The sequence below is a fragment of the Phascolarctos cinereus genome, unplaced genomic scaffold (genome assembly GCF_003287225.1).
Source record: "Phascolarctos cinereus isolate Bilbo 61053 unplaced genomic scaffold, phaCin_HiC Scaffold_7;HRSCAF=346, whole genome shotgun sequence".
Taxonomy (NCBI): Eukaryota; Metazoa; Chordata; class Mammalia; order Diprotodontia; family Phascolarctidae; genus Phascolarctos; species Phascolarctos cinereus.
Window position 1 is genome coordinate 86,801,636 of NW_027556180.1, and position 24,575 is coordinate 86,826,210.

The 24,575-nt window shown below is 39.4% G+C and overlaps 1 protein-coding gene across 4 annotated transcripts in view; it reads right to left on the reverse strand.

The window, feature by feature from the left end:
- Window positions 1–24,575, reverse strand: part of CFLAR (CASP8 and FADD like apoptosis regulator) — a 50,199-nt gene that overhangs the window by 12,555 nt on the left and 13,069 nt on the right. For 3 of the 4 annotated variants that reach the window (XM_078147567.1, XM_020970939.2, XM_078147569.1), the window contains 6 exons: window positions 23,840–23,945; window positions 18,933–19,068; window positions 18,047–18,126; window positions 14,940–14,997; window positions 12,501–12,550; window positions 11,536–11,614 (listed from right to left, as the gene is read on the reverse strand). In XM_078147567.1, coding sequence (XP_078003693.1) covers window positions 11,536–11,614; window positions 12,501–12,550; window positions 14,940–14,997; window positions 18,047–18,126; window positions 18,933–19,068; window positions 23,840–23,945 — 509 coding nt within the window. The remainder of the gene's footprint in view (window positions 1–11,535; window positions 11,615–12,500; window positions 12,551–14,939; window positions 14,998–18,046; window positions 18,127–18,932; window positions 19,069–23,839; window positions 23,946–24,575) is intronic. The other variant, XM_078147568.1, reaches the window with a different exon arrangement.

Consider the following 24,575-nt stretch of genomic DNA (forward strand, 5'->3'; position numbering starts at 1 on the left):
TTTTCACCAAAGGAAGGTCATTCCCCCATACGGGCAATCTCAATCTAATTTAGACATCACTGAAAAAACAGGATCAGAGGAACACAAGAGTTGAGGACAACAGATATTTGGATACCACTAGTTCACCTATTCCTGCTAATAAAGGTCATCTTCACTGTTGATTGGCATCCAGCAGAAAGTTTCATCAGGGAAACATTTGAAAATGTTTATATTGGCTGAAATGAGCCAGAAGCCACTGGTTTATTTATTCGGGGTTGGGGGGTGGTTCTATTTAGAACTAACAGAAAAGAAGGCTCAAGAATAAACCAAACATTCACAGCTCATTGAAAGAGATACTTTCAACCTTTTCCACATCCAAACTTTCTACTAGATGCTAATAAATAGTAAAACTGACCCATTTGAGTGAGTCTCTCTTCCCCTAGCTTATGTCCAGAAACTAGGAAGTGCTAAAAGAGAGGCAGCAGAAGGTGTCAGCCCTGAAGAATATACCCAGCTAGACCACAATCTGGAAAACCAATCCCTGGATTAAGTGAGAAATGAATTTACATATTTGAAGTCAACAGAATCAGGATAGCTAAGAATGGTGGCAACCAAGTGGCATGGTGGATAGAGCACCACGCCTGGAATCAGAAAGACCTGAGTTCAAATCCAGCCTCAGATACTTAGTAACTATGTGACCCTGGGCAAGTCAAATAACCTCTATTTTCCTCAGTTTTCTTAATGGGCATAATAACAGCACCTACCTTGCAGGGTCACTGTGAGGATCAAATGAGATAAATGAAAAGCACTAACACAGTGCCTGGCACATAGTAAGCACTACAGAAATGCGTGTTGTTGTTTGTTTTTAATATAACTGCTCCCTCCCTACCTACACCCTTGCTGCAGACTCATCACCAGTAACACGCATCATCAAGTGTGGCCATCTTCTCTCCCAGGATACTCCCAGCAGCTCTCAACTCCCTGAATTAGATCGTAAGCTCTTGGAGAGCAGGGCTTTCATCATATCTCTCTTGGAAATCTCGAAGGCTGTCAAGGAACCTCACACATAGTAGGTTCTTAGTAAATGGTGACTCAATTGAATCTGAACTCATCGTAGCTCCCTAGAGAAGTTCAAAGTCCGAAGTTCTTTGGCTGGACTTTATGAAAACCAAGAGCAGGGAGAACCATCTGTTAAGAAATAACTCATTGGTTTAGTAGGAATGTATATGTAGAGTCTATATCAAACTGCAGGCCATCTTGGGGTGGGGGGAGGGGAGAGATGGGAAGAAAATTCAGCACTCAAAATCTTATGGAAGTGAATGTTAAAACTAAAAATAAATTAAAAAAATAAATAACTCAATGAAGAAGGCTAAAATCTAAAAAGAAAAACTACATTAGTGGATTTAATCTGAATCAGGAGTAGAAAGAAAGCCCTAACCATCTTAAAACCTAGTTAGAAAGAAGTGATAACTAAGTAGGCCCTAGGACAAGATACTTAAGGTACAGACTCAAAGCATTTTGCTGACAATAAATAACTCACTTGACCCTGGCAAGAGAGTAAAAAAGTACCTAGAAGTCCTGGTAAAGTTTTCCAAAAGAGGAAATGAGGATCTCAGTATTTGGCTGGTTCTATTCAAAATAGGAATGGCAAAAATGGAAACTTCTCTACATTACTGCCGAGTACTTTCCCTTTAACAGCTGAGTATCTGCCAACATGGGACAACTAGGGGATGTCATAGCGCACAGCGCTGGGCTTGGAGTCAGAAAGACCTAAGGTTATATCCAGCCTCAGACACTTCCTAGCTGTATAGTCCTGGACAAATCACTTAACACTGTTTGCCTCAGCTGATTCATTTGTAAAATGAGGATAATGATAGCACCAGCTTCCCAGGGTTGTTGTGAGATAATAACTGTAAAACACTTAAGCACGGCGATAGTAAGCACTACATAAATGTTAGCTATCATACATGTCATTTGGAAAGGAAATAACAAGGCATAATAGAGAGAGTGCTAGGCTGGGAATAGCCTACCTCTGACTTATTAGCTGTAGGACCATGGGCAAGTCATGATACCGCCAAGCTGCAGTCTGATCAGCTGTAAAATGGGGCTCATGATTTATGGACACAAATGTCAGTTATTATGTGATAAAGGACAGGGGCTCACAGTGAAACAAGCTACTCTCCTCCAATCTTTGTGAGTGTAATTACGGGGACAGCTTATCCCAAACTGGCTCGTGGCCCTTTTTTTTTTTTCTTAACTATCGACAAATTCATCCCCTCCCAACCTTTCTTATCTTATCTATGTCCTTGGACATCATATGTACATGCAGTGAGTCAACAGGATGACTTGATTGTCTTGTTAATTTTTTATAATCAAAATAAAACTGCCCATTATAGACACAGAGCAGACAAAGGCATCATTGATAAAAAGACACACCCATAACTTTCCAGGTTTGCTTTCTTTAACAAAGGAATTCTTTTTACAAAAAGGAAAATTATTAGAGATCAGTGACCTGACTATATATTGAGTTTCCAATTTTATTTAATTCTATATAAGAAAACTAATGCTAGATAGAAGCATACTATCTGCTCTCCTTTTCTTCTGTTGTTTTGTTTTGATTCTTCTTTCTCGTGGTTCCTCCCATTGGTTCTAATTCTTTACATCATGACTAATGTGAAAATATGTTTAATATGAACGTATGTATAGAGCCTATATCAGATTGCATGCCATCTTGGGAAGTGGGGAGGAGAGGGAAGGGAAGAAAATTTAAAACTCAAAATCTTATGGAAGTGAATGTTGAAAACTAAAAATTGTTTAAAAAAATAAAAATAATGGAAAAAGAAAACTAATGCTAATGGTCAAACAAATTATACTATAAAAATGGAATCAAAATTTATTGAGCTACTGAGAAATAGCTATGAAGAATTCAGAGAAACACGAGATTTGAAGGAGTGAAGTGATGTTGAGCAAGGTAAGCAGAAGCAAGACAACAAGCTACACAACGACCACCATAATAAAGGGGAAGACAAGAGATCAGAACTTGAATCAAAACAGTGATCAATTGTGACTTCCGATACCAGATGGCAGACATGACCAACATACTGATTTGTTTTGCTTAACTTTTTTTCTTTCAAGAGAGTTCGCTATTGTTGTTCAGTCATTTTCAGTTGTGCCCAACTCTTCATGACTCTATTTGGGGTTTTCTTGGCAAAGAAACTGGAGTGGTTTGCCATTTCCTTCTCCAACTCATTTTACAGATAAAGAAACTGAGGCAAATAGGGTTAAGTAGCTTGCCCAGGTCACACGGTTAGTAAGTGTCTGAGGCCACATTTGAACTCACTAAGATGAGTCTTTCTGACTCTAGGACTGGCACTCTATCCAATTCACCACCTAGCTGTCCCTAACTCTTAGCTTTTAAGGTTGAGAGAAGAGAATCACTGGGAAGTGATATACTGGGTTTTAAGTATCAATAAAACATACAAGGGTTCGATTGGCCTATCAGCCCAGTCTCTATAAGCATGGGCAGAGTGCCCAATCTCCTTCGTGGAAGAGACAGGGATCCTGCTTCCTAGACAGCCCTGACAATACGTAATTAAAAAAGGAAAGAAAATCAGTGCTTCACTCTCTCATTTCCAACTGGGAGTAACTATAAGGGCAGCACCTAAAAATCTAGGCCAGTGCTATAGTAATTCCACCTCTTCTGCTGCTGGAGAATCTTTTCCTCACTTTTTTTTCCTTTTACATGAGTTCTTCAATGATTCTGGAAGTAGTAGACACTTGTCTCATAAGGTTGTGCTTGAAGGCTATAGAAATTACTCAACAAATGGGCTTCTTATCAGAAATAAACTAAGCTGGCCCAGATAATTCTAGAAGAACAAACCACTTGAAATTACTTCTGTCTCTCTTTTAGGCATCTCATCCATTCAGGGTGTGTTTCAAACTCAGATACCACAAAGGAGCAAGAATCATGCATGCCTCACACAGCACACCCACCTTCCTCGCCTGAGAATAGACAATGGGGGAGGCCCCCAACTCGAGTGCTAGTCTCAAAGATCAGATGAAGGGCAGCAACAGGCAATGAAAGAGAACTGGACTTAGATTTAGTGAACCTGAGTTCAAATTCCAGCTCTGCTACTAATTACTCGGCAGACTGAGGGGCAAGGCTTTGAGCAACTGCAGACCTCAAGTTTCCTCATCTATAAAATGAAAGGGTCAGATTAAATGGCTTCTAAGGTCCCTGACATCACCAAATCTATAATACCATAACAAAACACACTTTCCTACTCTTGGGAGAGACATGAGGGAACTCCGTGTATGAAAGGTTGCACGATATCGGATTCATTTCACATCGACTGGTTTTGCTTGACTGTTTTTCTTTGTTACAAGGTAGGGTTCATTAGTGAGAGGGAGCACCTATCTGGACTTTATCAAAACCAAGAGCAGTGAGAACCATTTGTCAAGAAATATCTCAGTGAAGAAGCCTGAAAGTTGAAAAAGTAATTTTATCATTGGGTTTATTTTAACCAGGAGCACAAAGGAATTCCTGTTGTTGCTGTTTTCAATCTTGTCTGACTCTTTGTGACCCCATTTGGGATTTTCTGGGCAAAGATATTAGAGTGGTTTGCCATTTCCTTCTCCAGCTCCAGAGGAAACAGAGGCAAAGAGGGTTAAGTGACTTGTCCAGGTCACACAGCTAGGAAATGTCTGAGGCCAGATTTGAACTGATGGCTTCTTCACTCTATCCACTAAGCCACCTAGATGCCCTAAAGGAAGCCCTCACCATCTTAAAATCTAATGAAAAGAGGGTGTGATAACTAGGTGGGAAGGAAGTGGGCCCTAGGACAAAAACACTCAAGGTCCCAATAGCATTTTGCACACAATAAATAATCCATTTGACTCTTAAAGAATTTTTTAAAACCCTAAAGCCTTCAACAAAACCTTTTAAAACTAGAATTTAATACACTGGAAAAGTCCTTTTTTTTTTAAACCCTGGAAAATCCCTATTGAATATGCCCAACTCTCTTAGGAAATGGGTTTCTAGAAAAAAAGCTTTCTCTCTTATCAATAATTTTTCTCTTATCCCCTCAGCATTGAACTTCTGGGGAAGAACCAATCACAAATGTACTGTAAAAGCTTGGCTTTGCTAAGACCAATCCCAGAAGAATAAATATACTAAATTCTTGTTCACCTGAACTTCATCAATTTGGAATTTCTGGTCATTCAACCCACATTATCTATAAAGAAAAACATTTCTAAACAAATCAATAGTGTAAACAGATCACAAGGAACATGTTTAACCAACAAATGTTTACTGAGTGCCTACTCTGAACCTGACACATGGGTAATAATGTCAACACTTGTTTTTCCTGAAAGAGCTCTGTCCTGTGCTTTCATTTGTCCGAAGAGGAACTCCCTCTACCAGTGTACATCAACATCTTCTTTAAAATTTCTAGTCCTAGAGAGTTGTCTGGGCTATTAAGTAATTTGCCTAATGCCATACAACCAATATGTGCCAGAAACAGAACCTGAAACCACTTCTTGACTTTGAGGAGTTTTTATATGCAAAACAGATAGAAGGGGATACAGAAGAAACTGTTTGTTCACTTGTTTTTGTTTTATTTACATATACTATTTTTCCATCTGATTAGAATGAAAATAGTTTCAACTTCGGGGTGGATGGGTTGGATAATTAATGTTTATTGTACATGTTCACTGTACTTCAAAATGTCACAGATCTCTGATTTCTTTGGTTGTGTCCTGCTGTCACTCATAAGGACCTTACTCCTTGATGTTTTAACACAAAGTCTTATTGTGGCCAAAAAACTAAATTACGATAAGGCCCAAGTCTCCTAGAACTTAAAAACAGAGAACCCATACTCCAAGCCTTTCCAGCTTGGTAGGTCTGCCAAAACTTGGGCTCAACTGGAATGGTCTCTGAGAAGTCAGGGTCACCTCTGTGCCACAAGGAGGCATTGTAATAGGACTGCATGTACAGGAAACACCATTTCTTAAAAAGAAAGTGTTTCTTAAATGTAGATTCACTTACATCTACTCCAATAGTCAGATTCCAAATTAATGAAGCTTTTAAGGAGGTTTTGCTGACCAGAGTCCACTCAAGCAACGGAAATCTCCAAACAGCTAAATCTGCTACATTTTCTTAGCTCCCATTCTCTCTGCGCTGTTTGCAGCTTTTGAGGCTCCTGACCACCCAGTGAGGCACAACCCCTCCCTAAATGTGCTCTCTGCCGATTCTCCTCCTTCCTGTCTGATCCTTCCTTCTTCCTCACCTCAGCTGGAATATCTTACATATCCTAGCCCTTAAATGTTAGTGTTTCCCAGAGTTTGATCTGGGCCCCCATCTCTTTCCATACCTTCTCTTTTAGTGATCAGCTTTCATGAGTTCAAATATTACTTTTATGAAGATGACTCCCCTAATCTCTCTCTTGAATAATAACAATAATAATACACCGTCAACTGCCTGTTGGATAACGCCTGGATGTCCTGTAGACATCATCATCAGTAACAATTATGACGGTAATAATAATGGCTACCATTTACATATAGCTTTAAGCTTTGCAAAGCATTTTAAATACATTATCTCGTTGTTTTGCACAATAATCTTATGAGGTAGATTTTATTACTAATCCCATTTTACAGGTGAGGAAATTGAGGCGGACTAACATGTCTCGAGTCACACAGCTACTAAGTGTCTGAGACAGGGTTTGAACTTAGGCTTTCTGAACAGACAACATGCAGACTCAAATTCATCATCTCCCCCGACTTGAGTCTCCTCCATAAACACACATACACATATATACATACATAACACATATAAATACATTCATATATTCATCATATAATAACATGTAATATATTACTATATAAATATATAATATATGCATACACAAATATAATATACAAATGTGCAATATGGTTTAGATATATACACATACATTTATTCCATTATTTTCCAAGTACTCATCACTTTGCCTTACTAATTTTGCCTCCCAATCAGTCTCCCTGTCCCCGATCTCTCCGCTCTCCAATCCATCTCTGCTGCAGGCTGCCAAAAGGGCCTTCCAAAGACCCTAGTCTGAACATGTTACTTCACCTGATCAAAAATCTTTAATAGCTCCACATTACTTACAGAATAAAACAAAGACTGCTTAGCCTGACATGGGGCAGCTAAGTGGCACAATGGATAGAGCATAGGGCTTGGAGTCAGGAAGACTCATCTTCCTGAGTTCCAATCCGACCTCAGGCACTTACTAGTTGTGTGACCCTGGGCAAGTCACTTAACCCTCTTTGCCTCTGTCTCCTCATCTGTAAAATAAGCTGGAAAAGGAAATGTAAAACCATTCCAGTATCTTTGCCAAGAAAATCCCAAATGGGGTCATGAAAAGTCAGACATAACTGAAAATTAATATTAGCCTGACTAAACAACAACCCTCCACAGTCTGGCTCTGACTTACCTGTGCAGCCTTATTTTATACTACTGGCCTTCATGAACTCTTTACTCAAGCCAAACCAGATTAGCAGCTATTTCCGGAAGCTCTGAATAGTCCTAGCTCATATTGCTTGCTTTTATATGTTCATACAAGACATCTGTCACCTGTGGAATAGACTCTCTCTTCATATCCACATCTCAGAAGCTCTGTCTTCCTTCAATCATAGGAGCATAGATTTAGGGTTGGGAATGACCTTCAAGGCCATCAGGACCATTCCCCTTAATTTTTACAGCTAAGGAAGCTGAAGCAGAGAGAAGTTAAATCAATTACCCAGGGTCACCCAGCCAGTAAGTAAGTGTCTGAGATGGAATTTAAACTCACACTATTTATCTATTGTTGCCCCACAAAAGAACAAGTTCATTGAGAGCAGGGATTTTCTTTGTCTATTTGTATCCCAGTGCCTTGGATATAGTTGGTGCTTAAGAAATGTTTGTTCAATTATATTGATCAGAAGGGGAAGAGAAGACAAAAAACTCCTGGTTCTTCCCTACTTGTCCTTTCTACATTCAGGTTGAAATGAGTTGAGCAGGTTATAGTGTTTTCCATATATCATCCTATTTAATCTACACAAGAAATCTGGGAAGTTGATAGGATAACTATTGCTAACTCAATTTTACAGATGAAGAAACAGGGTATAGTGGAAAAGGTTCTGGGTGTAGAGTTAGCTCTGTTGTTTACTACCCATATGCCTTGGGCAAAGATATTTGAACTCTGGGTATGTCTTCCTCAGAGGTAAAATGACAAAAGTGGACTTGATCATCCCTTTCGTCTCTAAATCCTGTGGACTCATGAGGTGAAGGGCCTTGCCTGAGATCCTACAGCGAGTCCACAACAGATCCAGCATTTAAACACAGGTCTGATTCTAAAGTTACTGCTCTTTCCATTACATTGCAAAATACATCTTTTTTTGGAGGAGTTCCCAAGACTGGAAAACAGGAAAGCCCAACCCAGTGGTTTGCCATCCAAGCCAATAAAAAGCACGTGGTTACTGTTCCATCTCAGGGACCCATACATCTATCATCCCAAATTTCATTTGCAGCTTGTCAGCCTAGACAAAAGAGCAGAGGCCAAGACTACTAAATGTCACTGTGCTGAGTCTGCATCTTCCAATGTTAGACCAGGTAAGTGTTACTGATTCAGCTTATTTCTCTGCACTATTAAGGGAGATAAGAAATAACAATGAAGGATGTGCAGCTATGCTCAAGTGGGCCCTGCTCACAAGACTTCTCCACTGTCTATTCTTAGTTTCTCATGAGTTCTAATGGGATATTGGTAGAGAGAGTGCTGCTTATGCAAGTGTCTCTTACATGGAAGGTTCTAAAAAGCAAGTTGGCAAATCTGAACCCTAGTCCAGGTAAAAAGTATACTTGCAATTTTTATTTTGCAAGTTTCAAAGAAAAGTGTGGAAAGAAATGAAAAGGAAGTCATTCTTCTAAACCTGAAGGGATCAACTTTTCCTCAGGAGGCTGAAAAAGAGTTTGGGCCTCATTTCAAACCCCAGAGATAATCACTTGTGACACAGAGTGTTTCCTACCATCTCAAACCAAATATCTAGTTCTTTGGCATACTGTTGTGGTTCAGTTATTTCCAACTCTTCATGACCCCATTTAGGATTTTCTTCAAAAAGATACTGGAGTGATTTGCCATTTCCTTCTCCAGTTCCTTTGTACAGATGAGGAACTCAAGCACACAGGGTTAGGTGACTTGCCCAGGATCACACAGCTAGTAAGTACCTGAGGTCACATTTGAACTCAGGTCTTCCTGACTCCAGGCCCAGCGTTCTATCCACTGCCAACCCCTACCTGCCCTGAAACCAAATCACACAAAAGCTAATGGCTTAGCTTGGTAAGTCTATGTATACCCAACTACCAAATTAACATTAATGCAACTAATCACAGTGATGAATCTTACTTGTCAATAGCTCCTTATTGAATAAAATCCAACCTTTTATTCTAGCAAGTACAACCCTCTGAGATCTGGCCCCAAACTGCCTTTCCAGCCTTATCTACCACTACCTTCCCTACATTTATCCAATACTATAAATAAACTGAACTAGATACTACTGCTTGAACACAATCCATGCTTTCTCTCCTTTACCTCTTTATTCATGCTGTTCTTTCTTCCATAAATCCCCAGCCCCCCAAGGTTCACCTGTCAAAGTGCTACTGAGATCCTATAAAGTCTAACTCAAATGACACTTTCATTCATGAAGCCATCCCTGATCACTCCCCCACCCTGGCCAATCATGACTTCTCCCTCCTCTAAATTACTGCAACTCCCTTATGACACTGACCAGATGCTATCTTATACTTATTTGTGCACATGTCATCTTCCTTACTACGTTACAGACTCATTAAGGGCAAGGACCACTTCATTTCCTCTGAATCCTCCAGAAACACCTAGCACAACATCTTACATAGAATATGGCATCCAATAGATATGCGGAGAAAGAATCAAAGCATAAATGAATGGAGGAAAGGGGATCACCTGTAAAAGGGGCAGAGAATAGGACCCAGGTATTCCTTCTTATTCTCAAAAACTTTTAAAGCACTCTCCCAATACCTATCATTTCTTATCTATTTCAGGTTGCATATTTAGATACAAACATTAATAGATACTTTGTACACAGATGCTATTTCTCAAACAGAGCTATGGAAATTCATTAAGTAATGACTCTGGAATTCAAATCAGATAAGCCAAGAGTGAGGAAAATTCAGCCGTCTACAAAGAACAGGATGTTCCGCCACTGAGAATCTTGGACTGTGCATTCCTACAAAGAGCAGACATTGGGTCTGTGGGATTCTCCGAGGGAAATGCCCAGCAAAGCTCTATGTACAATGAATGATTCATCAATTTGTCTGATGATGAATAAATCAAACAGGAGAACTATGTTTAAAAAAGAAAAGTTCTGGCAACTCTCTGGATCAGCTGAAGGACAACAGTGCCCACATGTCCTTTTACCTCTATTAGGAGACTCAATTGAGCATCTTATAGCTGTTACTGGGGTTTTCGTGGTCAGAGAAAGGAGGGGAAAGGGAAGGGAAGAGAAAGGAGAGAAAGAGGAGAGAGGGAGAAGATAGAGGGGAGAAAAAAGAAAAGGAGAGGAGAGGGAAGAGAGGGAAAGAGAGAGTGAAACAGAAGAGAGAAAGAGTGACAGAGAAAGGGAGAAGGAGAGAGGGGTGGGGAGAGGGAGAGAGAGAGAGAGAGAAAGTGAGAGAGAGTCTTTGTATGGTCACATTTCTCTAAACCAAAAGAAAAAAAATAGGACACCTAAAAAAAAATGGGGGCAGGGAGAGGCACTTAATCTAAGATTGCCTGATGTGCGCTTACTTAACTTCTTAAGAATGCCTTTTCTGGAAACTCTCCAGGATAAATTTTAAAGTGACTGTGAAAAATAGTTCTCAAACATCCAAAGAATATGTCCAAGGTTTAGAGAACTGAATGACATAGAATGACTACTCCCTCTCTCTAAATAGATAAAAAAATAAACATCCTCTTGCCTCCCTTATGTTCTGGCTTCCTGACCTTCCTTGGTTGTCTCAGCAATGCTGTTTGAGTCAAACATGGAATTCCAACTGAAAAACCAATCCAGACCCAAATATGGGTGGCTGATATCAGATTACAACTGTGTAGGCACTCGAAAATCAGATTAACCCCAAAGCATAGAGGTGAAGGAGCAAAAAGACCATCATCCTTAGCTAGATTGTATCCAATGGATCCTAAGTAGATCTCTCTTATTCTACTCTCTGAATATCTCCAGAAAATATTTCACTGAGTAACAACTTAGTATCTCACAACCCCTTACTGCCATAAAGTCATATTTTATAAATTCCTTCTACCGGAACAGAAATAATTTCTACCTATTTCATATTCTCTAAAGAAGAAGAAAAAAAAAAGTTCAACAATCTCCCCAAATACTATGGCCCATGCCATAGTTTTGTTTAGCTCTAGTACAGTGCAAAGGCAATAATATGCAGCACTGAGTAAAAGCTTAAGGAATTCCATTTATTTGGGGGACGTCAATAAATCCAAAAAGGCCAATACATACCACAATCATTGCCAATGCAATCAATTATTAAACAGATTCCCAATGGCTGACTCTTTAGTCTGTATTCCTCACCAGTCACCTATTAGAAAAGGGGAAAAATGGGTTAAGAAAAATTCTGAATATTACTCTGTCCCTTCCAGGCCCAACCACATGCTATGTCTCCTTCTAATTTGCTTTCCCTTAAAATCCCCTTTTCAGCTAGTTCTAATCCTCTCTGTAGACTCTGATGTGGAGTAGCCAATCAGGTCTGAGATCGAAGGAATCTGGAAATTACTTTCCATTGATGCTATTTCCATTAAAAAAAATGATTACAAGATAAGGAATCTACTTTTACTTTTAGTTTCCTTTTGATTTTTAACGTTTTTAGTGACTACATCTTCCCAAGAAGTACTTGGCTTATGTTTTAATCTCCAGATAGCTTTTGAACCAGAGAGAAAAGAGTCCCTGCATTTCCTGACCAGCCACAATACGGCATTCTTTCAGAGCTTATATAAGTAGTCCCTTCTCCCAAGAAAGGAGGGGAAGCTCTCTGGCTTCCATCAGTACCTCTTTGAGCAGCATCTCATCCAGAAACTGGGCTGACAACACACAGCAACAAGAACTAAACCAGCCCCACCCCAACTCCCACTCACTTCTACACAGGGGTAATGCAGTCACCTTGTTGAGAAGGGATAAAGGGTAATTTTAACTTTTCCCAGTTATTCAAGCTGCTAACCAGTCCATTTTAATTTCTTCCAAAATAAGAGCACATTCTTCTCTTTCCTATGGTTATCAAGTCCTCTTCCCTCAAGAGGAGCCAAAATAACACTATTAGGCTGCTAAGCACTCTTCTTACTGCTGCTATCCTTGTAACAACAATACGTTAATTTAGAAGCATTTGTCAATAATTCAATATTTTGTCTTAAAATGGGAGAAAATATCTTGAGGAGAGACAAAAACATCAAATCAGATCAATGAATCTGTACCTGAGGCAAGGATTTTTCAGATTCCTGAATGGATGTTTTAACTGGTTCTGCTGGGAAAAAAGAAAGGTGTTAAAATATTAATGTGATGTATAACCTGTGTCAAATTGCTTGCCTTCTCAATTGGGAGGGGAAAAGAAGGGAGAGAATTTGGAACTCAAAATATGGGAAAAAAAAGTTAAAACTGTCTTTACATGTAATTGGGAAAAAAAGAAAAAAATTTTTTAAAGTTAACGTGAGAAGATAGGAGGAAAAACTACTGGAGTCTGGAGTCGGAAAGGACCTGAGTTCCAATCCTACCTCTGACCCTGGCAAGTTGTGTGACTCTGAGCAAGTCACTTTATCTTTCTGAGCTCCCATTTCTTTAGCTTAGTAAAGAATGATGATGGTAATGATGATGATGATGATGATGTAGAATTATAATCCCCTTAAAAGGGTATAATAATATTTGTTTAGGTACCCATCTAACTGGGTTGGAGGGAGGAAAGTGTTTTTGATAAACTTTAAAATACCACACTGGCCCTAGAGTCAGGAGGACCTGAGTTCAAATGCAACCTCAGACACTTGACACTTACTAGCTGTGTGACCCTGGGCAAGTCACTTAACCCCAACTGCCTCACCAAAAAAAAAAAGGGGGGGGGATGCTGTAGAAATATGAATATTTACTATTAAAGCTATAGGAACACGGAGCCTATTCACATGATGACAAAATTCCCAAAGGCTATATACTGGTTTTCTCCTTATCTATTTCAATGCTTCTTTGCTCTTTGCTTTTTCAGTAAAGAACAGCTCTTTGAAAGCACACACTTTCTTTTTCATCTCTGTCTTTTTTATCCCCAGTTGTGTCTTGCACACAGTAGGCACTTCATAAATGCTCACTGAATTAAGTGAAAATTCAGTTTACTCTGTAGCCAGAGAGCTCAGGTTGTACATTCCTAGGTTAAAAAACACAAATCTGGGAAGGAAATGGCAACAGATGGCCCCGTGTAAGAGAGTCAAAGTAGAAATGCCAATCCCACAGCTAAAAATAAAGCAAGACAAATTTGCTCAACACCTCTCCCTTCCCTCTCTGCAACTTCCATGTCTGATGGCCATTTTTTTCTCTTCACAGCTGATGAGGAGCCCCTGGATCACTGCTGAGAAGGATCAGATAGAAAGCATTAACGGACTCATGAAATGTCAGTGATGTAAGAAGCCGAAATCTAGTGCATGCCTCTTAATACTGAAGATAGAGAAAAAGACAAGGCTCAAACAGGATTCTTTCTCTCCTTTTTTCTTAACTTAACAAGGCTGTAACAAAATTGACCTATGTGCTTATGTTCTGCTTTGAATTTCCCTTGCCTACTCACATTGTCTTGCCTGTGATAACACAGCTAGTTAATGGTAGCATCAGAATAAGAGGCAGGATCTTGATTCCAAACTTGATGCCTCTCTCTACAATATGCTGCAATGACTATTTGAATTGAATTATATATTTATAATTGAATTACATCTATTTTAGGCATGATAAGGTGAAGCCACAAAATCTCAATGACATATACAAGTCAGTAAAATTGCTAAATTTACCAAATCATATTTCTGTGGTTCATGCTATACTTCTGTTAGAGTAGAACCCCTTTATAATTTTGATAATGGTGGAAGGGAGAGGCTCACATCTCTTTTGTAGACTGTGTCATATCAGGATTTTACTGCATGTACATGCTTATGTGTGACTATATGTGACATATGTGTCATATATATATCATTCTACAAACCAGGCCTTCCCCCTCCAAAAAACCTACAGAAACAAGAGCTTCTGGTGAAGTGAGGAAGAGAAGGCATGTTTATAGAATAATAGTGTTTAATAGTTGGAAGGGACCTCAGGGATCATATCCAGCATATGCCTCTCATTTTAGAGATGAAGAAACTGAAGCCCTCAGAAGTTATGTGATTTGACCAAGGTTATACTGGTAATAAGTGGGAGAGCCTGGATTTGAACCCATTTTGTCTTCTGACTCCAAGCCACTTTAGGATTTGGCTCTTTCCACTTACATTAAATCAATGTAATAATGAGACATGTTACAATGGAGATTTACTTCCTCCTGTTCAATGATCTATAATCAGTATTTGGTATGCAGACCATGTTATTTATTATGACTAAACCCACAGCAGTCAGATCAAATTTTTTTTGTCTTATTTCTCCCTTTATAAAAAAATTTATATCTCCAGCCAAAGTAATAAAGATAATGGATCAGCCTTGGTGTTACTTAAATTCAGATAATTCTATCATACCTTAGATTAAGCCGTTAGAAATCATAATCAGTTTGCTTATTATGAGCTTTAAAGGGGCCCCAATCTGACTAGTGACAGAATACACAGCTGGAGAAAAGGAATGACTGTGGAAATTCCAAGGATTTGTATGTAAGGTTTTTATTTTCTAAAGTGAAAGAAAGATGGCCTTACTTGAAATTCCATGCTGTCCAAAGATCGGTGTTTTCTCCTTACTCGTCCCATTCTTGAGCTTGAAAGAAAAAACAAGGTCATATTACATTTTGTTCTCCTTCCCAGTTGCCCTACCACATGTCGACACATTTCAACAAGACAACTGCTCTAGGGAAGGAAGTACAAGAAGGGAAGCCTCACAATTCGATCAATAGGACCTTTATTAAGCACCTACAAAGTCTGAGGCCCTCGGCAGGTACTGGAGTACAAGATGAAAAAACAGAGACTAATACATTAAAGTGTGGTGTGGTGGTAGAGGTAAGGTTTAATGGTTTGATGAGCAAATAAATAATTATGATAGAAGAGAATGTGGTAAGTACATAAGAGAGGTCAAACTGAGGATCAAGAGATACTTGAGGAGGAAGACATCACTTTCAGCTAGGCCTTGAAGGGAGAGGCTTTTAACAGGCAGAAATTTGGGGGCAATGAGTTCCAGGCATGGGGCACACAGTATGAACAAAGGCACATAAGTGGTAGAGTTCTTGGGAAAGAACAGAATGAGAGCCAGAGATGGAAAATATCCTGTTCTGTTTGGAATGTGATGTGTGAAGATAAGGAAAGTAAAACAAGGCTGGACTCAAACTGTGAAGGCCATTAAATACCAGGATAAGAAACTTACATTTTGCTCACCAGACAACAGTGAGCCGATAAGGATTCTTGACCAGGAGGCCAATATGGTCCAATTTGTACATTAGGAAGATTACTAGGATAGCAGTGGGAAGGATGGACTGAAAAGGTGGTAGATGACAAGTAGTAAGACCAGGTAGTAGCTATCGTAATAGTCCAGGAGAGAAGTAACGAGAGCCTGAGCAAGAATAATCAATCAGTCAGTCAATAAGCATTTATTAAGCATCTGTGTGCCAGTCTCTGTTCAAAAGACTGGGAATAACAAGAGTGAGAGTAGAGACAACTAACCTCACAACTATTTATGTTAACGTCTCCACTTCAGGGTTTTTTTTTTTTACAAAAGAGTTTATTATTTAGCCATGAAACTGTACTTTGTTCCAAATTCTCCCTCCAAACCTAAGACTGGTTTAGGAGTGGATGTATGTATAAATTAAAAGTAACTTTTTAGGGTAAGAGATTAACTAGAGAAGTAGATTTTGGCTTAAACTATCTGCCAGTACAAAATCCCCACTGATAATTATGGAGAAATAAAAAGAAAAGCCTTTTTGTTAATTCTAATACTTAGAAGCATTTTTGTATTAGCTAATTAACAAAGAACTTTCCTTTTTATTTCTCCACAATGAAAAGAAAAGCCCTTCGTTACTTAGCTAATACTTGGAAACATTGTTATGAAAGGAAAAAAGAGGGGCAGCTAGGTGGTGCAGTGGATAGAGCACTGGCCCTGAAATCAGGAGGACCTGAGTTCAAATCCAGCTTCAGACCAAACACTTGAGACTTACTAACTGTGTAACCTTGGGCAAGTCTCTTAACCCCAATTGCCTAAAAATAAAAAAATCAAGGAAGAAAGAGAAGGAAAGAAAAGAGAGAAAAAGAAAATCACTGAAATCATATCACCCTCCCCCCCAATAAATTCCAATGGCTCCCTATTACTTCCAGAATCCAATATAAAATCTTCTGGCTTTTAAAGCTCTTCACACCTGGCCCCTTCCTACCATTCTGGTCTCCTTACACCTAACTTCCCTCTACGTATTCTCAAATCCAGTGACACTAGACTTCTTGCCATTCCTTGCAAACAATGTTCCATCACTAATTTTTTTTCTGCCTTTTCACAGATATCCCTCATGCCTGGAATGCTCTCTTCTGCCTCAGCCTCCGCCTTCCTTCCAAAAACAGTTCAAATACTAATTTCCACAAGAGGCTTTTCTGGGTCTCCCCCACCTCAGTATTGCTAGTCACTAGCCTTCCTTTTGAGATGACCTTCCATGTTCACTGTGTGTATGCATAATTTTTTTGCATGCTGTCTCCTGGGCAGAGATGATGTTTTTGGCTTTCTTTGTATCTCCAGAGTTTAGAATAGTGCCTGGTACACGTTAAATGTTCATTGTTGATAATGATTTAGGGCTGGAACTTGGTAAACTCTTAATAAATGCTTGTTGACTGACTGGACGGGAATCTCTTCTACAAAACATACTTGACAAGTGATATCGAGGTGTTGCTCAAAGACCTTTACTTCCAAGGCAGCTCATTCCATTTTGTGAAGAGCTCTAATGAGTAAGTAGTTCATATCCTCATGGCCTCAAGCCTAAATTTGCCTCTTACAACTTCTACCTTTGTTCCTAGTTTTGACCTCTGGAGCAAAGCAAGATAAGTCTAGTTTTCCACATGGCAGCCTTTCCTGCTTGAATGAAGATAGACATTCTGCCCTTTCTAAGTCTTCTCGCTAAAACATGTCTATTTCTTTCAACTGATCCTCTTGTGGCATGAACTAAAGTCCCCTTCACCATTCTGGGGACCCTCTGCACTCTGGATCCTAAAACATGATACCTAGAACTGACTATAATACTTCAGATGTGGTCTCACCGTAGTGTTTTGCACATAAAGGCTAACAGCCCTTAATAATGCCTGTTGATTGATCTCTGATCAAGCCAGAGTACAGTGGTACTATCTATTGTAGACACTGTCTTAATTCCATGTAAGATAACAGCTTTCTTTTTGTTACAAGGGTTTTGTTTTTCTTTTTCCTTTTTTTTTCCTCAATAGAGTAGAGCTGGGAGAGAAGCAAAATAGATTTTTGTTCATTGAAAACATTACATCTTTAAAAAGAACTGTATTCTTTTTAATTATCCTAAGTCAAAAGTTTTGGAGTTACATATTATGGTTTGTGAGTATCTCATTACATTTCAACTCTAAATCTGAATCACTGAAATGCCTAAGTTAGGCCTGGTACCAAATATAAATTATTATAAAGGTCTATAGGTTTGCTACAGACTTACTTCCAAGGGGGCAGCCAGCTGGCGCAGTGGATAGAGCATTGGCCCCTGGAGTCAGAAGAACCTGAGTTCAAATCCGACCTCAGACACCTAACAATCACTAGCTGTGTGACTCTGGGCAAGTCACTTAATCCCAAATGCCTCACAAAAAACCCAAAAAAACAGACTTACCTCCAAGGTGTAACCAGAATTCATCAGACCTACACTTGGTAGGGAAGCCTGGATTCCATTTACATAGTTTGCTCCCAAAGCTGGAAACAGAAAAAGAGATTCTAAGACACAATTTGCAAGTGGCTATCAAACCTAAAATTACTTGTCCTATACTATATTATTAAGCAACAGAAAACTCCCAAATACAAAAAGGAACCAGGGGCCAGCAAAATATAGGAATCTGACATCACAGGGTATTTTTGCTGGATCTCCTAAGAAAATAAGTGGGACTTTAGAACGCTAAAAAATTTAACAACTGATAGTTCTTTCCAAGGGAAACACTTTTTTATTTAAATGTTTTCAGTGAACAAAAATCTATTTTCTCTCCATTCCCTTCCAGTATAAAACAAAAGAAAAACAAAACCCTTGCAACAAACATGCATATTCAAGCAAAATAAATTCTTACATTGGCCTTATCCAAAAAAAAAAAAAAATACATGTCCCATTCTAAACCCTGAATCCATCACTTCTATGTCAGGGGGTGGGTAGCATGCTTCATTCCCTGTCCTCTGGAAGCATACTTGGTCATCGTACTGGTCAAAGTTCTTAAGTCTTAGGGAAAAATCACTTTTGGAAATTATAATGCTAGCATCAAAAGGGTAATTTTTAAAACTACAAATAACCCTAAACACCTAGCTGAACTCAACCACTAAGTCAAATGAGTAATCTATCAAATGAAAAGACAAAGAGATCTGTTTATGTGGCTGATGAGTTAAAGGTTGAGCAATTAAGAACCCAAGCACAAAGCTGCTTCTGGGCTTGACAAATATTCACTGAATATCTACTAGGAACAAGCATTTCTTTGGACTGAGTCATCCTTGAGGGGGGAAGTCAAAATTCTTCTTACCTGACTGTTTATATTTCTGAATTTTTTTCTTCAGATCTATCCTGTGAATGTTCTTCAGACATTTTTCCAGTAAATCTAACTTGTCAGGAGCAATCAAGTTTACCTTCTCTAGGTCAATAACAACATCTAAGAAACTCTTAAAAAAAAAAAGAAGAAAAAGAAATAATAACAGCAGTAATAATAAATAATAATAACCAACAAGGGCAAAGGGTCAGGAGAATTGACTATTAACCAACAAGAGTAAACCACAGGATAGATGATTTATTCTCAGCTAAATTAGAGGATCTGTGTTTACTCCCTCAGTAGTGTCAAGAACAAGAAGCCTACCGAGGTCATCTTACAAACTAGCCTGACATGGTCTTTAATTCAAAATTCCTCAGTCAGAAATCCCCTCCTTTGTGCACAGTTGAGCTTTAAAAGGTCAATCTACTCCCTGGGGCTCTTAATGCCAGGACCTCAGGGAAGTAACTTGTAAAATCTGCATGAGCAGCAGTCTGAGAAACTTCTGCAGTTTCTCCCTTTTACTGATAAATCTGATTAGATCTCTACTTGAAAGCTCTAGGGACTGCCCCTAAAAATGAGGGGAAGTGGTAATGGAGAAACAATTTCTAGCAAGCAAAACAGTATTAGTGACAGAATTGATTTTTAAAAAGTGTCCAAAATAATTCTCTGCCCAAGAAGGACAGAGCATGATCTCTAACTTCTACCGATTCATTCAATTAACAGCTATCATCAGAGTACTCGAAGAACTTCAGAATTCAAAACCAGGCCAAAAAAAAAATGAAATTACTATACGCAACTATAGCGAAAGCTACCATTTACACAGTAATTTGCAAAGTGTTTCCACATTATCTCTTTTGATCTTCCAAAAACCCTAGGTAGTAGGTACCATTAATGTACTCATTTTACAGATAAAGGAAGGAAACTGAGGCTCAGACAGGTTAATTGACTTCAGCTAGGGTAACCTAGTGTCTGAGACAGAATTTGAACTCACCCCCTTCCAGACTATCCACTCCTGCACCTAGCTGCCCAGCTCCACATATAAAGCTGAACGTCAGCACCACCAGCAAAATTCAGAGCTTCCTGAGTAGTACTTTCCCTTTGAGAGGAAGGACATCATCTAAAGTCACTTCCTAAGCACAGACAGTTTCTAGTTTCACTTGCCAGCTGACTGCCTTATGTTTTAGTGACCTTGATTGGCACTGAACTGTTATGAATGACAGAAGGAATTAGTCAATAAGTATTTATTAAACCCCTAAGCTCCAAGCACTGGGATAAAAAAAGACCAAAATGTAAGAATTCCTGCCCTCAACCAGCTTATGTTCCATTGGGGAAATAATGAACTTCAATACCTGAAGGGGACAAGGAGCCGAAAACACCAAGGCAAGAACACAAAACAAATGTCTATTGATTTTGAATGCAGGTAAACATCCCAAAATGACCTCTCTGGTCCAGGTTCATCACTACATCTCCTGCCTTCCTTTACAAAACCCTCCTGTTGAATCTCACCATGATCAACAATCCCATCACCCTTTAGTTCTCTCCTATCACCTCCCCTGCAGTAGCCACCCTCTCCTCTTCTCCCCATCTTAACCCCTCAAAGTCCCTCAGGCTTAAAACCTAGGAGTCATCCTGGATTTTTCTCTATCTCTCCCACCCCATCCAAGCTGTTGCCAAGCCTTATCAATTTCCCCTTTGTGCCATCTCTCCATCGCGCCCCCTTTTCCTCTCTGACACTGCCAGCACTCTAATGTAGGTCCCTCATCACCTCATGCCTTGATTACTCTGCTGGTGGGTCTGCCTGCCTCAAATCTCTTCCTCGCTCCAATCTATCCTCCATTCAGCCCCTAAAGTAATTTTTGTAAAGTGCAGTCTGACCATGTCACCCCACTCAATATACCCCAACGGCTCCTACCACCTCCAGGATCAAATACAAAATGCTTTCTTTGGCATTCAAAGCTCTTCATACCTCAACCACTTTCTGTCTTTCCAGTCTTCTTACACTTTTTCTCCCCAATATGCATTCTTTGATCTAGTGACAATGACCTCCTGGCTGTTCCATGAAGAAGACACTCCACCTCTCAGCTCCAGGCATTTTCTCTGGCTGTCCCCCATACCTGGAACACTCTTCCTCCTCCACTCCACCTACTGACCTCTCTGCTTCCTTTAAGTGACCTCCCTGGCTTCCTTTAAGTCCCAGCTAAAACCCCATCTTTTATTGGAAGCCTTCCCCAAACTCTCCTAATTCTAGTATCTTCCCTCCCTTAATTATTTACTATTTGTCCTATTCTAATTTGCTTATATATACATATTTGTTTACGTGTCGTCTCCTCCATTATATTGTAAGCTCCTCAAGGGCAGGACCTGTCTTTTGCTTCTTTTTGTACTGGCGGTGCTTAACATCAATCCTGACACATAGCAGGTGCTTGATTAATGTTTATTAATTGGTTGGTCCATTTTTTAACAGTAATCTAGTGTCGTACTCTAGATCTCAGTCGTTTCCTTGCTTATTGGCTTTGTCTTTGCATATTTTGGGGCCAGTGCTATGTTCTCATGGAACACTGGTTTGTCTTTCTCATGGAACTTGGAAGGAAGTTAGTTACTGATTAAGTAGAAATAGAGGGAGAATCCAACTGGCTTGGTATGAACCTGAGGTGGTTAAAGCTACAGGCTTCTGGCCTAGAGAGGATGAGGATGTCCAAACTGAGAATGGATCATTTTAGTTCAAGACTAGATTAAAAAGCTTAAATATCTACTGATTTAAGACTGAATCATTTCCTTTTAGGTTTATTTCTAAATATCTTTTCCTGATAAAAAAATTTTTTTCTGATACAAATGAAACATGGCAAAGCATTTTTGTAATCTGGGAACATGTAATAGCAGGAAGTGGAATTAAGTCATCAGATGCCAGAAATGTGTCTCCAGGCACAGTGCCAATAGAAAGGAAGATGGGAACAGATTTCCCAATCTCAGGAACCAATCAGGCTTCAGGACCAGAAAGGGTATAGGAGGTTTGGGACCTTGGTTGAGTTTCAATGAACAGAGAAGTTTAAAAGTACTGAAAAGTGAAGATCCCATAGTGAAAAGCAAAGATTCCTTGGACAACTTTCAAGAAGTTAGTATTCTAGAAAGCCTACGGAGGCCCATGGTCCAAGACTAGACATTTTACATCTGTATCTTCAGATGGAAAGCCAGAGCAACCAGGACAATTAAAATCCAGTCAAATACAATACGAATATAGATGAGTAAATGTAAAATTATATAAATAGTCAATACAAAAAATTTTTGAGAAAGGGGACACTAATAACTGGGGAGGAGGGACTCAGAAAAGGCTTCTTGAAGGAGGTGTTGCCTGAAGGTGGTACCTGAAGCAGCTGAGCTTTGGATGGAACAAGGATGGAGGTGACAAGGAAGGGCATTTCAGGCATGGGATATTGCCTGGGTTATATCAGGCACAGAGACAGTAGATGGAATATCATGTATGGCTAACAGCAAGTCATATAGTTTGGCTAGAAAGCAGACTATGTAAGGAACAATGTGAAATAAATCCAGAAAGGCAGGCTAGAACCAGATTGTGGTGGACTTTAAATATGAAATAAAGCTGAAGGTTATTAAGGGGAGTGACCCTAAACTGACCTGTTAGAATGCTACTTCAAGGTAATGCAGGTCTGAAAGAGGGTACAATCTTTGAGATGGAATGGGTAAGACTTGGCACCCGGTGGTTATGGGGATGTGGACAAGAGTGAGGAGTCAGGACATGAAGCTGTGAACTTGGCTAACTGCAAAGATGCTTCAGTAGAAACAGGGAAGTTAGAAGAGAAGTGGGTTCAGAGGGAAAAATAATAGGGAAAGTCTCAGTTTCTTCATTAGTAAAATGTGAATTTTAATACTTATACTACCTACCTTTCAGGACTGTCTAAGGAAAGTATTTTATAAACCTAGATGTACTGTATAAATGTGTTATGCTCATAACACTATATTATAGTTATAATATAACTACACATATAGTTATATTTACAGCTATAATATAACCAATATTCATGGAACTTCATCCCTTTTCTCTCTTCCGCCTCACTGTTTGTTCTCTCCCTAAAATGCTTCCATGATGTCCTTGTACAGGTTGAGAAATGAAAAGAGAAGCTGACAAAAGTCCGAGGAGGCAACATTATTGTCTTTTGCTTCTGTCTACTCAGCATGAGCCAAACATGATTCCCCTTCTCCCCAGCTGATGTGATGAGTCAGAAAGGAAAAACTGTTCTGACTGAAAAGGGGAAAGAAATCTATGAAGTTCTCAGAAATAAGAATAAACTTTCAGGGTGCCTTAGAGAAGCACCAAAGTGTTCCCTATGGGCCCTACTACACTCTAGGTCTGGCCTTTCCTCTTTCTCTCCTTGTTTTCTTCTGCTTGTACCCACCTTCCTTTCATACACATTTTTCTCTACAAATATCATCTCAACTTTCTTTCCTGCAAGGTGTCCAAAAGTGTCTATAACAACTACTTGCCACAGAGTCCCTGACTGAACCCCCATGTCCAGATCTGGACAGCCACCTCTATCTTTCCTGCTTATTATCTTAGTATCATAGCTGGCTTCTCACAAATGCTACTAAGGCTGAGGGAAAGGGAAGTCTCCTAGGCAATCCTGGTAATGATGGTGATGACAGGTTAGTTTTTTTCTCTCTCTTTCTGTCTCTCTTTTTCCTTTTCTTCCTTCTTCTCTATCTCCTTTCCTCCCAAACTCCCTCCTTCATCTCATTCTTTCTCTTCCCCTTTCATTCCCATCGTCATTTTCTCTCACATGTGCTGAAACGCTCCCTCCCACCCCTTCTTCTCAAGCCCTACCCCTCCCATATAGGAGCACCCAGCTTGCTGTAGTATAAGTTCTTAATAATGTGTATCAGGTACACACCTTGTTTTTGTGTGTCTTCCCTCCTCCCATGTAATCTCTTAGGAGAAAACTGAATGAAGTCACTTCTGATTTGTCCATATCTTCACTAAGTTGTGTCATCAGCACCCTGAAAATCAGAGAGAGAATTTTCTTCAGTCAAATCAGAAGCTTCCCTAGTCCAGAAAAAATGAAATCAGAGCCCACCAGCCCAAATAACTGACCTAGTCCCAGCCTGACCAAACCAAAGTCCTATGCTAACAGTCAGCTATATGATAGTACCTGCCCCACAGGGACACTTGTTAGTACCAAGAGCCTTAGATCACTCCTAAGAAAAGCCTTAGGGCAGAGGTTCTTAACCTGGGGTCCACAGACCCCCTATGAGGTTAGTAAATAATTTTCAAGGGATCCATGAAATTGAATGGGGAAAAATTACATCTTTATTTTCATGAGCCTCTAACTGAAAGTTAGCATTTCCTTCAATTATTTCAAAATATTATTCTGTAATGAGTCCATAGGCTATACCAGACTGCCAAAAGGGGTCCAAGACACAAAATCCCTGCCTTAACAGAACTCAAAAAGGAAAAAGGATGAAATCACAATCTCTTTAATGGTTTCTTCCTTCTTGGTTTCCCCTGCTTTGCCTATTAATATAGCATAGCTAATTTCCACAAGGAGAAAGAAAAAAATACCCCCAAAGAATCCCCATCTTTTCTCTTTAAAGGTGGCAGTAAAATTATTATTCAAGGATCCATGTCAC